The 16,286-nt window shown below is 41.1% G+C and overlaps 2 protein-coding genes across 4 annotated transcripts; one reads left to right on the top strand and one right to left on the bottom strand.

Annotated features, from left to right (window-relative positions):
• Nucleotides 1-606: 606 nt before the first annotated feature.
• On the bottom strand, nucleotides 607-5,673 carry mtx3 (metaxin 3). Of its 3 annotated transcripts, XM_022756140.1 has the most exons (10): nucleotides 5,590-5,671; nucleotides 4,093-4,162; nucleotides 3,582-3,658; nucleotides 3,366-3,458; nucleotides 3,095-3,277; nucleotides 2,918-2,994; nucleotides 2,402-2,559; nucleotides 2,032-2,120; nucleotides 1,716-1,874; nucleotides 607-864 (listed from the first exon to the last, which is right to left on the bottom strand). In XM_022756140.1, the coding sequence occupies exons 1-9, from the start codon at nucleotides 5,668-5,670 to the stop codon at nucleotides 1,779-1,781; spliced, it is 924 nt and encodes a 307-aa protein (XP_022611861.1). In that variant the 5' UTR covers nucleotide 5,671; the 3' UTR covers nucleotides 607-864; nucleotides 1,716-1,778. The 3 variants fall into 3 exon arrangements, with proteins under 3 accessions (XP_022611861.1, XP_022611880.1, XP_022611871.1); XM_022756159.1 differs by having other exon boundaries at nucleotides 607-1,874; nucleotides 5,590-5,673; XM_022756150.1 differs by lacking the exons at nucleotides 607-864; nucleotides 2,032-2,120 and having other exon boundaries at nucleotides 1,786-1,874.
• A 2,313-nt stretch (nucleotides 5,674-7,986) lies between these two features.
• LOC111227674 (thrombospondin-4-B-like) lies at nucleotides 7,987-16,124 on the top strand. Its single transcript, XM_022753303.1, has 23 exons — nucleotides 7,987-8,197; nucleotides 9,159-9,356; nucleotides 9,503-9,750; nucleotides 9,931-10,033; nucleotides 10,349-10,440; nucleotides 11,131-11,182; nucleotides 11,285-11,487; nucleotides 11,606-11,743; nucleotides 11,867-11,947; nucleotides 12,033-12,185; nucleotides 12,319-12,423; nucleotides 12,535-12,642; nucleotides 12,765-12,924; nucleotides 13,741-13,859; nucleotides 13,943-13,995; nucleotides 14,091-14,175; nucleotides 14,312-14,408; nucleotides 14,483-14,661; nucleotides 14,841-14,889; nucleotides 15,021-15,217; nucleotides 15,305-15,477; nucleotides 15,566-15,705; nucleotides 15,795-16,124. The coding sequence occupies exons 1-23, from the start codon at nucleotides 8,116-8,118 to the stop codon at nucleotides 15,842-15,844; spliced, it is 2,865 nt and encodes a 954-aa protein (XP_022609024.1). The 5' UTR covers nucleotides 7,987-8,115; the 3' UTR covers nucleotides 15,845-16,124.
• Nucleotides 16,125-16,286: the final 162 nt, after the last annotated feature.

The raw sequence follows: 16,286 nt of genomic DNA, 5'->3' as shown, positions 1-16,286 counted from the left end.
AGAAAAGGACAGCGTTATGCATTGTCTTAGTTAGAGGATGGAGGAAAAATGTTCTTTTTTCTTTTTAAAAGAAAAATGCACTGAAGTCCACTAGAAGCTCTGATTTTGGCTCCATTCATAAGCACGTGCTGTTTATTTTGCTTTAAAAAGTACATTTAAAAAAAAGACAGTGGCCGACGTTGGCTTATTATATTTGTATTTCAGTAATATGAAGACAGTTGTTATCAACCACCAACAGATCATGAACAACAGCAACTGAAAGGACAAAGATAATTTATGACAATGTATCAAAATTATAAAGGACAGAAAATACATTTTGACACTATCAGTCGTGAAGGCACACTGCACCCATGTGGTCCTCACAAGCCTGTCTGACAACACGGGGTGATGACAGCACACACCCCAATGAACACTTTAGTTTCAGAATACGGTGCTTTAAAGGGAATGTAACCATGAAGTTGCAAGAGCCCAGGTATCTTTACGAGTATTCATATTCTAAAACTGAGATCATGAAAGGAGAAGAAGACTCAGTTCTGTGATGTATGAGCTGTGAGGATATTAGGGAGCATGACAGTAAAAAAAAACAAAAAACAACAAAGCAAAAAAAAAAAACAAAGAAAAAACAGGCAACTCATAGCCCAGTCCAATTTCTGTACTAGATAATCAGACTGTACAAATAAAGGAAATCAGAAGGCAGCTAATGAGACATTCCCATGTAGGACGGACACTTCAATTTAAACAGAATGAGTGTTAAATAGGCACAAATGATAATACAGCAGAAAAAAAATCAAAACAAAGTAAATGTTGGTCGTGGAAAATCATGGCAACAACAGAAGTGAGTGGATTGTTAATAACACACACAATCTTGGACAACAAAGACAAAAAATGATTGAAAGACACACACACAAACACACACACACACACACACACACACACACACAATAAACACGTTAATCCCAAATATTTTGCATGAATAAGTTAATACAGTGTGTAAGGCCCTTCCATTACCTCAGTGTGTCTAGCAAAGATTGTGAACAAGCTGATCAGCCCTATTAGAAGAAACCACCAGTAAATTGCATTGATTTCAATCATGAAACTATTTACAACTATACAAACTATACACAACAGAGGAGGTGAAAGCAAAGCAAAATAAGTAGTTGTTCATTCCTATAGTCATGACTGCATATATAGTGTACATTACCCTAATTAAAATGCTAGAATTTACAGTGCAGAACATTTTACTGTGGATATTAGAAATAATATGTGCTCAGAAGGATGGGGATCTAACAAAAACACAGATTCATAAACTGGGTTTAACATAACTTAACAAATCTTGCCATAAGGTTCTCTAGCACCACACTGTTCTACTTAAGTGACCACAGTCTCTTCAATATCTTCATGTTCTCTATGGTGCATCAACTGTAGGCTGGCTTCCCTTTGAACTTTCTGTGTCTTTCTCATTGAACACCACTTCATAGCATTCCATCTTTACCACATACATGCGCTCAACCTTCTTAAAAACCTCTCTAGAGCACTTTTCCTTCTCTTTCAGACAAACATCTTTGAAATCTATCATCATTATCTTGCTGTAAAAAAAAGTCTCTTTTTATAATCATATAGTCATATTCCTGTTAATGATGTGAAATGTTATTTTCCATTCAAGTTGCAGTTCAGCTTTATGACAATTTTTTGATTTCAGGACGTTGAGTCAGCACCTTTCATCTATGGGGTGGTCCTCCTCGATTCCTAAGGCTGGATCAGGGGTGTAAGGTCAAGGGTTAGGCAGGGGTAGAGCTCTTCTCACTGGCCAGACTGGGTTTGGGGTCTGGTCTGTGGGGTTTGTGCTGAGGGCTGCTGCGAAGGTTATCATCCATCTACAGTACAAGATGTACAGTTTAGTTGGAGCACAGATGCATGAGCGGAAAACAGTGATTCAGTATGATACACTATTTATGTAAATACAGCTGAGAGTGCACCTGCCAAATGCAACCATGAACCCATGCAAAGAGGAGAAAAGGAAAGCAGAACCACCTTTTCTATTAAGTTGGATTCTTTGTTTACAAGCTGAGTTAGTTTCTGCAGGTTGGCATCCATAGTTTCCTGAACAGGTGGGGGAGGACCTGGAGAGAGATGACGTAATGCGACACCAGCAGAAGAAAAATGAGATTGCAGAGAATTAGAGGAACGGGAACAGTGTTAAGTCAATGAACACCCAAAAATAAAGTAGATACAAAGAGCAAGCATGCAGTGAAACAAAGCTTTGAGAAGAAGAAGGAAAATTCTAATGATGTTAGTTGTTTTGTGCGGGCAAATGTAAATATTTCCCCACATCTTTGTGTCTCGATTTTACCAAACTTAAGCCCCAAAGTGTGACTATTTCCAGTGTGTGCAGCGATCTTACAAGGTTGGTCTGAGCTGAAGTAGACCGCAAGGATGGTGTCACAGAAGCGTGTGAGGTTATCCAGCTGTCTGAGGTGGCTCTGCAGAGGGCTGCTTGGAAGACTGGCTTTATGGAGTGGCGCCACAAAACCAAATACAAAGGCATCCAGACTGGTCGGCCTACAATCCCAAACACACACGTATACAAAAATATAAACAAACGGTATAGGGCTATGAAGCGTGAATATCAAATGTAGTATTACACATATTGTCAGAAATGAACACTGCAAAAAATTTCTAGAGGGATTTCTCAAATACACTCGAAATGAACTATTCCTTCTATGTATCTAAATTTGTTTCAGTAAGCCTCAATTGTTGACCAACTGACTCTGAACCACAAATTTAATTAATGAAGTCTTTTTCAAGCTTTTTTTTTTTTTAAATCTATTCTGTTTTCCAGTAGCTTTGAACAAACATTTGATGTATACATGTGGTCCTTCAAATGAACATTTAAGTCCGCAAACATTAAATAACTCACGAGTTGCCAAAGAAATAGTTTGCTGTTCCCAGCCTGTAGGAGAGGAGATTCAGGCACTCTTTAGCATCACTGTAGATCTGAGGCAGGCAGAGTGAGAAAGATTTACAGTTATAAACAAGAGAGCTGACATGTTGGCAGAGCTGACACAACTGATGAATCAGGCAGATCAGTATTTACCTTTCCCTCCACCTCACTGATTCTGTGTAGTGGCGCCTCTCCTTTGGTTAGAAGGATGCGGGAGAGGGCAGTGTTGGCATGGTGACAAGGGACGAGAAAGTTAAGAGGGAAAGGCGAGCGTGACGCAAACCATGGCCGTGTCAGATTGGCGTAGTTTTCTGCATCCACCCAGAAAGTGTGTAGCTGTTGGAGACGAAACCTCACTCTAAACATTTACAGCACTCACAGATTATTGTTTGACAGGAAACAAGTAGAGGAGAGATGGTGTTACCAGAGCTGGTCGCAGTTTCTCTTCAAGCAGGGCGATGTATGCCATGGTGTCTGCTCCTTGTCTGGCTGTCAGCTCATAGTCTGCATTAAACCTCTGAAAAAAAAAAAAATCATAAATATTACAAGATCCGCTCCGTAGATCCGCTCATTCTGTTAAATGGGGTTGGGGACATAAAAACCAGGTTATGGACAGTGAGTAGCTTTAGCAGACTCTCACCTGTTTCCTCAGGAAGTTGAGTATCTGCGCTGGTTCTTGCACTGCAGAGCCTCCACAAAGCAACTCTGGGACTGTCGCTGCAGGTTGAGCAACAGGGATATTACAATTACAAATTACAAAATGTATTGTGAACCTCGATTTACATTAACTCACTCCATTGTGAAACCGAATCAGATGCAGAAAAACATAAAAAACCAAAGCTTTAAATCCAACCAATACTTCTGACATGTTTTTGGGTCAACAACATTTTCAGGACTACAGCAATAACAGTATTACAGTTGTCATGTGATCTTAAGCACGCATACTGTCATAATATTGTTATTTTCAATAGTATAAAGGAAGCTCCACATTATACAGCTATATTTCTTTTTTGTATGGACTATGCACTGTCTGCAAATATTCCCATGTGAGTCATAGAATTCTCTGTCAACATATGTATACCAAGCAATCCCAATGTGGCGTCCAGACCACCGTGTTAGGAATTTGTTCTTTATGAGAAGCTGCAGCTCACCTGTTAGAGTTTTCCATGTCCAGTCTATAGGAGAAACCGCGACTTCTGCCCCTGAAAACTTAGCGTATGCCTGAAAGAAAACCCGAACTTGAGTCAGGAAAGATGATAAAAGAAACAACAGTCGGTGCATTCATGATTTAAAAGTCAGTTATAAATGTTACAGTGGAACTATTGATCTAAATGCAAACATATGCAGCATGCATCTTTCAGGAGAATACTTCCTGAGCTGCATACAGCCCAAATGCAGGACTGTAATACTTTAATCAAGGTTACGTTGTACCACCAGGAGGAATATGGCACTGACTGTAAATGCATTTGGCACAAGGGACCACTATGATTACACTGCTGACATGAAACAGCTTCATTTATAGAAGGAGTTAAAACAAGCAAAACCACAAGCAGGAAAAAAAACACACCAAAATAAAGACAAACAGATGCATAATTAAATAAGTTAGAGTTAATACTAACAATTATTTTTTTTAATAAATCTAATAATTTGTTGCTTTATTTTCAGCTTTAGTGTACAAAATGTAAAATAATAGCAAAAATCACCCTATTATAATTTTCAGGAGTCCGAGGAGACACCTTCAATTTTTTTGTTCAACTAAGAGTCCAACATCCAAATATGTTCAGAGAAAAGCAGTAAATCATTACACTGGAGAATATTTGGCATGAAAAACATCTGTGAGAATAGATTAATGTTTGAGAATTAATGGTTTCTGCTCTGAAATTTTACCTTGTCTGCTTTCTGAAGAAAATATTACTGTGGTTTGCATTTGATTTCATTTTATAGTTCCTATTTTCTAAAATTTCACTTATTAAATGTCTGTTTTCATCTTGATAAGATTAATCTAGAATGACCCCTGACAAAGTCTGACATATGGTATTCTGTAATCATATTATAATGCTGTCAACAAACTACAAACTCAACCAAAAATCATTAGTGAAATTAATAAAATGCTTTAAAATATGGCATACGTTTCATCATGGCCAGAAAATGAGCCAAAGTGTCACCTTGTGGCAAGAATTGTAACTGCATGGATTCACTGAGGGAGAACATGCTAAACAGCAAACAACTCGCTGTTTATTTTCTGACCAGGTTAATACTACCTCGGCCACAGTCGATAGTTACACGGCAAGGTAGTGCGGACAAAAATCTTCCGGTTTAAAATCGGACCCTGTGCAAACTGACCTTGAAGGGACCAAATCTTTGTTAGCAATGAGTCTGACTTCTGACAACCAGGCACACATGAAGAACAGACCATGCAGTCCGCACAGCTGTTATTTTGTAGCTGGACAAACATTAAATATAACTGGAAATATTATTTTCTATCCTGCACATCGACGCAGCCGACAAGCAAACTGTAGGTAGGTAAGTTAGCATGGAAGCTAATCAGAGATACACAGAGAAGAAGCAAAGGAAACCGAAGAGAGAAACCTGTCGCAAGAGTGGATATAATGAGCATATTTGTTTTTACAAGCAGACGGTAACGTTACCAAAACTATGAGGGACTCGGTGTGGACAGAAGGCAAACCCCAATCTCCTCCCCAGCATCTCAGCTCCATGGCAGCCGCCATGTTTTTGATTCATGGAGGGAGCCAGTGACGTCACGGGGTACCTGATACATCCGTCACATCAGAGCCTGCAGAGGTGAAAAAAAACAGGTGAAAAATATGAGGTGTATAAAATTTAGTGAAAAAATAGGTCAGAAAAATCAGGTGAAAAAAATAAATATGAGAAAAAATATCGTGCTCAGAATAAAATGTTCATATGTTACACACATTTACGGTGTCATGAAGGAACAATAATGTAATGTGAATATTAATGTAAATGTGCTGTGTATATGAGCGTTTTTTGTTTTGTTTGTTTGTTTGTTTGTTTGTTTTCTCTTCTTTTTTGAGAAGTCAGTCTCTGCCTTGATATATTGAGTTCATACTGGTTCATTAGCTCTTTGTCGGTTTGTTATGATGCTTTACTTCACTTTAGGGATCATAAAAATGCTAAGTAATGGTGAAGTAATCATGAAGGAATGAGGGACAACAAATCACCACTTTAATAGAGGGAGAAAAAATAGTACACCTAATGAGAAAGACTTTATTGACATATAACAACACGTATGAGAACATATGACAACATCTATAAGAAATCCTTTAAGTACAATCCTTACAAATCCAGCTGGATTGAGGAAGATTGTGTGATTCGTAAACTCCAGAACAGCATAAAGAATGAACCCTGAATTATTTATGAATTGCTTTTTTTGGATCCTGACTGAGCCCCTGATTCAGAATTAATCAGGAATAATTTATTTAGAAAATGTCCAGTGTGCAGATACACTGAAGAGCAAGTTATTCTTACACATTAGGTCATTAATAATCAAGTTAAGTAAATTTTTATTTATGTAATTCAAAATAACAAATTTGTCTTAAAGGGCTTTATATTTGGATAAGGAAAAACTCCCCTTATCTACCTTGTTTATACATTAAATTTAGTTTCAAACTGTATCTTGTCAAAGATCTTTCTAAAGGCTTGTATTAGCAGTCAGTTCCTGATTTGTCCCCTGTTCCAGACCTCCTTCTTTGTTTACCACTGGGGAAATGTGTACATATGGTAAAGTGGCACAGAGAAAAAAAATGCTTGGTGAATCATATTTTAACGAATTCATGTGGTTGTTAAGAGTGGTGATATTTAATGTTTTATGTCACCATTATGGCAACAGTTTTAAGTCTGGCTGGAGATAACATGATCAAAAGGTCATATCACTCAGTTGTTCATTTTATGTGATCTGATTTTATATTTTTTTAATGCTGAAAGAGCGACCATTTTATATTTTTATTTCCATGTCAAATACTAATTTCCATTTTTGTAGAGCTTTATATCTTTTCAGCAACAATAACATGATATCTGTCCCGGAGGTGATAGTCAGACCGTTGAAGGCTGCCAGGGGTTTGGTCAGAGACCAGACAGCCAGACACAGACGGATCCACAGTGATAGTGCACTGAGGGATGGTAAATGTCTCTGTTTTGGATCGGCCCAGCAGCTGAGATGTTGAAATCCACTTGAGGTTAGTAGGGAAAACTTTAAGACGAGTACCAGACGCCTAACATGAAATGTTTCCAGGGTTAAAAACTGTCCCAAGTCTAGCCCTCTCTGTCCTCTTTTTCCCACATTCTTCAAGAAATGGAATTTAGAAAAGCTTTGCAGAGGCATTCAGTTAAATAAAATTGAATGAAAATTAAAAACATCTGGCACAGTTATACAATTCAACTGGCTTACTGAGATGAGCTAGAAGATGAAATCCACATTTTATTACACGGGTTCAGTGATGTTTGTGAGAAACAATGGCCAGATGGAATCAGGTTTTCCTCCCCTGAGATCCAGGCACAATCCATTTCAGACATTTTTCAGAGTTGGCTGAGTGTATACAGGCTGATTTAGAGTACTTCTTATGCTGTTATATTACAAATCCCCAAAAGACAGTACAGACAAGGACTTAAGGGATAACGGCTTTATTTTGACTTTAAATCAAATAGAGTCATAAATACATTAAAACTTCTCACATTTAGCTCAGTAGTGTTAGTAATGCAGAACTCTGACAATTCTTTTTAGAATAAAATGCTCTGTTAATGCCATATATTTTGTTTCACATTTATTTGTTAACTATTTTACTTTTTCTAGCATGAAGTTAAACTACTTCAGCTTTTACAAACAGGGACAATATGCAACTTATCATTCAATCAGACGATAGTAGCAAGGGGACACTCCCCCAAACTATTAAAATAGTCCCTACACTGTGCCACTTTCGCAACAGGAGCGTAAGGGAACACTCCCCTTTGCTTTAAAAAGCTGTGCCTGTGGCCACAAAACCATCTCACCTCTCCTGATATTTTTCTTCAAGATCAGGACTTGTCCATCATTCTGTGGTTGACCAGCCTGTGACTCTCTTACTGATCCACAGGAGGAAATTTAGTTCTTTCTTCAGGGACACGGCTTCTTTTGAGGTGTGTCCCGCTCTGAAGCACTGATGATGGGTATGTGGGGCAGAGCAGCAGCTCTGTCTCTGGTGCTGCAACAGCTGGTGCTCACTGTCACAGCTGAAGGCACTGGTAAGTACGGGCTCTTCACCATCCATGTCCTTCTGGACAACATTATATACAGTGTGTTTCTGTGTGCTGTACATGTTAAACCTCTGTGTATCACTGTTTTAGTAACTGTCTTTTCCATTTACACATTCCTAACAGTCTGTTGTCTGGTCTTATAACTTCCAATCTGCAGTAAGCTGCAATTAACAAGGGTAATTCTGTTGATTTGGTTGGCATGAAATTAGCTTTTTTTGTGGCTTGCAGAGTTTGACATCCAGGATCTAGTAACAGTCTGACCTAAATAAGGCCAGTCTTGGATGGTAAAACAGGGCCAACAACCAAGTGAGAAATTGCATGTGCAAAACCTTGATTTGCCTGGAATTTAAACGCAAATGTTTCCATTCAATTTGTCACTTCGTATTACTCTTGAATTGAGCAAATGGCTGAGTGCAAGTGTTGTTGAGTTTGTGTGTATGTGTCCGTGCATGTGAGTGTGAAGCGGTGGGTTTGTTCCAGTGGAAAGAGTTTACTGCTGCTTCTCTCTGCAACTCCCATCCACCACTCTATAAAACACAGCAGGATACAAACGTGAACATGCACTTGCACGCACATAAACACACACACACACACACACACACACACACACACACACACGCACAAGCACACACACAACAGATATACTGTCACACATAATAAAGTACCATAGTGCACTGACTCAGCAGTAGCAATCGACAGTTCAGTGCGAGCTATAGTCACTAAGACACAAACTCAAAACTCTCCATTAATACTGTCAAAAAATAGATTCGGCAGCACTTGTACCACATGGAGTGTTTTCACTTGGTATGCTGAATATTTCACACTACGGACTGAATTTTTCCCTTACTGCCTGTGGTGTTAAACTGTGCCTTTTCTCTTTGTCACAATGGTGCTACAATGCATCCACGGCAGTGTAATTCAGGTGTTTAACAATCCTCTCCTGCATTAGTCTATGACCTGCTGGACTCTCCAGACTGCCTGCCAGACTTGCTGCAAGGAAAGCTGAAGAGCAAAGGGCAAGACGAGGCTTTCCTCCTCTCTTCCTTCAGGCTCCATAGCAAGGGCCCCACCTCTCTCTACAGTGTCATCAACCCCAAAGACAACACCAAGTACCTGGACTTCAGCGTGCAGGCCAAGCTGAGCAAGGGTGAATTATTATACTGAGACATACAACAGTGTCTATAACAACCACACACTACATCATCATCAGCTATCCGTTTCAACTGCTACCTCCCCTCCGCCCGCTCTTTGTTTTCTCTCCTCTGTCTTTCATTCTCACTTCCTTCTATCCAGTCACCATTCGTTACCAGAAGACTGACGGCAGATTTGGCGCCACCAGTTTCAACCACGCCTCCCTGGCTGATGGCCGAGATCATCATGTGATGCTACACGCCAGCGGTCTGCAGGGTGGTCCGCCTCGCCTCAACATCTATGTAGACTGCAGACTGGCGCACACTTTGGATGATGCTCCGGCTGCGTTTGGATCACTCCCACCTGGTCCCAATAGGGTGGCCCTTAGGACCCTGCAGCCAAGTGGACAGGTGAATAATATCCATTATACCATTATACTGCAGATATCTACTGTATAACACATTATAGTAAAGCCCAAACATTATATTATGAGTACATGTGTATATATTTAACCATTTCTTGATAGATTTGTGCTGAATGAATCAAATTCATACTGTTTAATTTCTTACTTTCCTCTGTTCTTCTGTAAGGATGCACTGACAGACTTCAAGCTGGTGACAGGGGACACTATAGACAATGTGGCCACTTTGCAGGACTGTAGTGTGGACCAGGGTGAATCTCTGCAACTGCTGGGTGAGAACAAATTGCAACTGATTGTCTGTCTGACATCACACACACACACACACACACACACACACACACACACACACACACACACACACACACACACACATGCCGCCATTTTAACTTAAACCTAATAGATGTCAGTGTTTTGAAGTGATTTCACACAGCAGTCAACAGCTTGGAAAACTTGAAAAGTGCTGGAAATAATAAACCACCACCAGGAACACCTAATATTCTTTTTTTTTGTTACATATGTAAATCATAAGCTTTTTTTCACAGTTTTTTTATCCAATTCTCTAATTCTGATTTGTGAAATCCTCGCAGGTATCCAGGGAGGCAGGACGGTGCACGACCAGGCCACCATGCTGGAGCTGAGGAGCATGCTATCTGAGATGAAGGCGCTACTCCACCAGCAGGTGACCTATTCTGTGTCAGAGCCCTGTGTGTGACACCTCGTGATGGAAAACGAAACACACACAAACAAATATTGAAATTGATCACAAGGTTTGGGAAATCAACTAAAGACCTACACAGCATTTTAATAACACAGTAATGGCAAATAGTGGAATGATTCGATGATATCGTATTGATAGAAAATGCGGAGAGGTTGTTTAGAAGATTTGGATTATCTGTTTTTAAAAGTGGCAGAATGTGGGCTGATTTGCAACCATTTGGAATTTCCCTTTTTCTCCGTGGTGAGATTGTTTTTGCAATAAAATATGCAGTTCATTGTGAGAAGTGAGAATGCAGGACCTGAAGATTGGCTTTGTTTCAAGGCTTTATGTAACATCAGTAACAGAGAGCTGAGTAAATCAAAAATCGGACCTTCACCTCAGCAGCAGATAGAAGTGGATGATTTCAGATGATTATTTAAAGCAGGGGATTTGCCTCAGGGAGCATTCGACACTAAAGTATCAAACACACTGAGGGAATCTTTTATGTAAGGAAACAGATCACCTTAGCAGACACACATTTTATAGCTTTCCAGTGCTTATTGAAAGATACAAGTAGGATTTACCTGTATTGATATGAAGTGATGTAAAGTGTTAACACATTTTAGCCAAGTAGCACTAACAAGTACTACACCCTGTTTCTTTATGGTTAAGATTAAGGAGACAACTTTTCTGAGGAACACCATCGCAGAGTGTCTTGCCTGTGGTAAGCAGTACAAAAACTAGTTTCATTTACTGAATTTAAACACTTCTGACAAAGTGAAAAATTTAACAATGTGCTTGTATATCTGTCTATGTGTGCCCACAGGTCTCGGGGGCAGTCCAACCAACGCTGGTCAAGCTCCAGGTCCAGGGCAGTTTGTCATGCAGCCTGAGCCTTTGACTCAGTGCCCACCTGGGACCTGTTTCAGACAGAACATGTGCATCCGTTCAGAGTCAGGGGACTTCCAGTGTGCCCCCTGTCCTGATGGATACACAGGAGACGGGGTGCACTGTGATGACGTAGACGAGGTATGGATTATATTTTTTTTATATATTCCTTTTGGTGTGCATGTGTCTCTGCAACCAGGACGTGAAAGTAGAACTAGTTAGCATTTGACCAGCTTCTGTATTTCTTTGTGTGTTTTAGTGCCAGTTTAACCCGTGTTTCCCTGGTGTCCGGTGTGTGAACACTGCTCCTGGCTTTCGCTGTGAGAAATGCCCTCTGGGATACACCGGACCGGAGATAAATGGAGTGGGAGTATCCTATGCTAAGTCACACAAACAGGTACAATAAAAAAAAAAAAAAATGAATACACTGTAAATAAAACGTTCATTCTGTTTGATTTATCCGTGCCTGTCTACAGAGTATGATTCGTTTTCTTTATACTTTATGTACTGCTCATCCCAGGTATGTGAGGATATAGATGAGTGCCTGGGCCCGCCTGAGAATGGAGGTTGCACTGCCGACTCACACTGCTACAACACTATGGTAAGACCACTGGGATTAGTGCATGGTTATCACACTCTCCTATAGCAGAGTGCCCTGGTTTCTGACTCTGTACTGTCATCATCAGGGCTCCTTCCGCTGCGGCGAGTGTAAAACCGGCTTCACAGGTGACCAGGTGAGAGGCTGCCATGGCACCAGGCTTTGCCCCAACGGTCAACCCAACCCCTGTGACCCCAACGCTGAGTGTGTCGTGGAGCGAGATGGCAGCATTACCTGTATGGTAATAATGATTCTGAAAATACTGCCAGTTTATTCAGCTTTATGAATCACTGTTGCGTTGTTCCACATTGGACTGTTTACATGAAATGTCATGCCATGTCTTTTCCCCCCATGTGTGTGTCGGTGTTGTTTAGTGTGGCATTGGTTGGGCAGGTAATGGCTACGCGTGTGGAAAGGACACAGATATTGATGCATATCCTGACAATAATCTCCAGTGCAGAGACAACAACTGTAAGCAGGTACTCATGTCTACATCCCCTGTCCTCTCTTGCATTTAATTAAATGTAGCATTAAAACTAAAAGATGTGTGTGTGTGTGTGTGTGTATGTGTTTACCTGTGTGGTTTCCAGGACAACTGTGTGTTTGTGCCAAACTCTGGCCAAGAGGACGCAGACAGGGATGGGAAGGGTGACGCCTGTGATGATGATGCAGACAATGACGGCATTATTAACATAGATGTAGGTGACCACAGGTCCCGCATACAGCGGACTCTCACAAATCTTATAAATAGGAATTTAAGTCTATTCAGTGCCTCAGGCCTATGTGCTATACAGCAAAACTCTTTTTTTTTTTGTCCCAGGATAACTGCTGGCTTGTTCCTAACGTGGACCAGAGGAACAGCGATAAGGATCTCCATGGTGACGCATGTGACAACTGCAGAATAATAGACAATCCCTCACAGAGAGATACAGACCAGGACGGGCTGGGAGATGAATGTGATGATGACATGGATGGGGACGGTGAGTGTATTTATTAGTATTTAACAGTCAGATGATTATTATATTCTCATAGTTTTATTTGACATCACGGGGTGTAACGAGAGGGACACGTTGCAACAACTGTCGTTTTTGTAACTGGTCACAGTGGCTGAAAAAAAGTTGGATGGTCATTATTATTGGAGGTATCGGAGGTAACTGGACCATAACTGCTTTTATTGCATCATTTAGAGGTAATAACTTTAGAAACATGTTAATAACTGATAATTGCAGCAAAAGACTACTGCGTCTGTCTGGACAAAAAACTTTAAAACCCCAGTAGAAAACCATGTTAAATGTTAAAATGTTCCAACTGGAATCGTAAGTGTTGTTTCACAAACGTTTCTCACACACTCAGCTCTCACTGATTGCCCTTTTTTAAACACTTCTCATTTGTTCCAATGGAAACAGTTTTAACTTCTTGCCTTTGAGTGTGCCCGCATGTTTACCTTTATATGCTGACGCGTGTTGCGTGTTTAGGCTCTGTTCGGCGGCCGCTGTTCATTGAGTTTGGCAGAGCTCCAACCTCTTGATCATTTGGTTATGTCTTTAACTCCTAAGGCTGGATTACTCAGTGTTTGGTCATGTCTGTCTCCTCTCTCAAAGCATTTTTCCATGGTAAGCCTTTGCCAGGCATTGAAGGCCACTGGAAACTATTTCACCTTCCTCTTTAACAAACACTGCCATCTGCTGATGCATTTGACAGAGTGTGTCTGTAGGCTGTGTGTTTTTTTTATTTTTTCTGTCACTGCCTTTACACACGAAGTAGAAATTAAAGCTCTCTGGTGTTTATGTTCTCAGGCTTCAATAATATTCTTGACAACTGCCAGCGAGTCCCCAACCCAGACCAGAGAGACAGAGACCATGACGGGGTGGGAGACGCCTGTGACAGCTGTCCTGATATGGCCAATCCCAACCAGGTAACAAACCAAAACAACAACCTGAAAAAGATTCATCTGCTGCCATAACTCTGATCAACAGTGTCCGTCTTGTCCACCTGCAGTCCGACTCAGATGACGACCTTGTAGGAGATACCTGTGATGACAACATAGACAGGTAGAGCTACACTATCGAGACCTGTGGTATAAATGGATGTAAAGCTTTATAATATTTTGTCATTTATTTGACCGGCCCTTCTTTTTCTTTGGCAGTGATGGGGACGGCCACCAGAACACGAAGGACAACTGTCCCACTATCATCAACTCCTCTCAGCTGGACACTGACAAGGATGGAATGGTTCTAAACTATCTCTTCCTTCATCCTTTACTTCATTTATTTAATGAATCACATATCATGAATCCATCTCATGCATGCTGACCCATAGACAGCTCTGTGTTTACACTGCTCCAAATGTCTCACTTTATTTTGGTAGGGAGATGAATGTGACGATGACGATGATAATGACGGCATACTGGATGATAATGACAACTGCAGACTAGTTCCCAACAAAGATCAAAAGGACTCTGATAGTGAGTATCATTTGCTGTTTGTTCCTGCGTGCGCACGTGCATGTGCAGTAATTTGCTGTGTCCTTGTATTTCAGACAACAACATTGGAGACGCATGCGAAGGAGACTTTGACAAAGACAATATCATAGACAAAATCGACCACTGCCCAGAGAATGCTGAGGTCACCCTGACCGACTTCAGAGCCTATCAGACTGTGGTGCTGGACCCAGAGGGAGACTCCCAGATCGACCCCAACTGGGTGGTTCTCAACCAGGTGAACAACACAACACCTTTCTGAGCTAGCCACTTGTTTCAGAAGCGTCTGTAATGCAGTGGGTTTATCTACAAAAGCATTTTATTTTATCACTCTGTGTAAAGCTCAGACTTGTTCCTGGGGTTTTCTTCCCAGTGACAGCACAAATAAATTGAGTAAACTCTCTCTTGTGCTGACAGGGTATGGAGATAGTCCAGACCATGAACTCTGACCCGGGCCTTGCTGTAGGTAAGTAGAGACTACCCTCATACTTTCACATCTTCTTCTGTTATAACTTTAGATTATTTCCCATTTTCCTCAGCATGTCCTTCTCTAACCAGTGCTGTTGTATGTTTCTTCTCCACTGTCCACATCTACAGGCTACAAAGCGTTCAGTGGGGTCGACTTTGAGGGAACGTTCCACGTGAACACGGTGACAGATGATGACTACGCTGGCTTCATCTTCGGCTACCAGGACTCCTCCTCATTCTACGTGGTGATGTGGAAACAGACGGAACAAACCTACTGGCAGGCTGCTCCCTTCAGAGCCGTGGCTGAGCCGGGAATACAACTCAAGGTGTGGGGGGGAAGTGTGTTTATTGTCATCATCTATTCCAGTATCAGTTGTTCCCCTCTCTCATCTTTTGTGGCTCTTCACCACCAGATGGTGAAGTCTGAGACGGGTCCAGGTGAGCATCTGAGGAATTCCCTCTGGCACACAGGAGACACCAAGGGGCAGGTCCGCCTCCTGTGGAAGGACCCCAGGAACGTCGGCTGGAAGGACAAGGTTTCCTACCGCTGGGTCCTCCAGCACAGGCCACAGGTTGGATACATCAGGTACAGACAGACACACACCGTCACTCGGACGCATACACACTCATACTGTGCGAACTGACTAACTGGTTTCACCTCGTGTGTGGAACAGGGCTCGCTTTTTTGAGGGTTCGAACCTGGTGGCGGACACAGGGGTGATAATTGACACCAGTATGAGAGGAGGGCGACTGGGAGTGTTCTGCTTCTCTCAGGAAAATATCATCTGGTCCAATTTGAAGTATCGTTGCAACGGTGAGTATCTGCAAGTAAAAAGGCAATCCAGTCAGCTACATATGCTTTGAGTACGCTTTTGAGTTTCTTTCTGTTTCTCACCCCCACAGACACTATTCCTGTCGACTACCAGGATCTCAGCGCCCAGAACACAGAATGAAGCCAGAGCGGTAGAGAACATTCGTTAGAGAAAAATGGATAAATGTGGGAACATGATGGTATTTTAACTTTGTCATTAGAGCAGCAGGGTCTTAGGAAAGCATAACAATGGGCATTATATACTTATCTTTAATTCAGTGCGACTGAAGTCAGTATATTCTTGTATAAATCAGCAGGTTCTGTGTATGTTTATGCAATATCTCCTTCGGTTTTATCAGCATTTTATGAGTACTGTTAAAGAGGCAATACTGTTTTTGAATATATTGCAAGTACAATAAAGCCCTGAGCAATCACAAAATATCTTTTTTTTTTTTTTTTTTTACATTCTTCATATTTATCAGTATGAAGGAAAACTACATTAGCAAATAAAGACACCACATGGCGTTCAATGGATGGTTTATTGGAAGTGCCAACAGTGTGAACTGCTTGGCACCCACATCTCC

Source organism: Seriola dumerili, unplaced genomic scaffold (assembly GCF_002260705.1).
Source record: "Seriola dumerili isolate Sdu_G_001 unplaced genomic scaffold, Sdu_1.0 BDQW01000017.1, whole genome shotgun sequence".
In the NCBI taxonomy this organism is placed as follows: Eukaryota; Metazoa; Chordata; class Actinopteri; order Carangiformes; family Carangidae; genus Seriola; species Seriola dumerili.
Note: the sequence above shows the minus strand (reverse complement) of the source record. Positions and strands in the feature narration are given on the sequence as shown.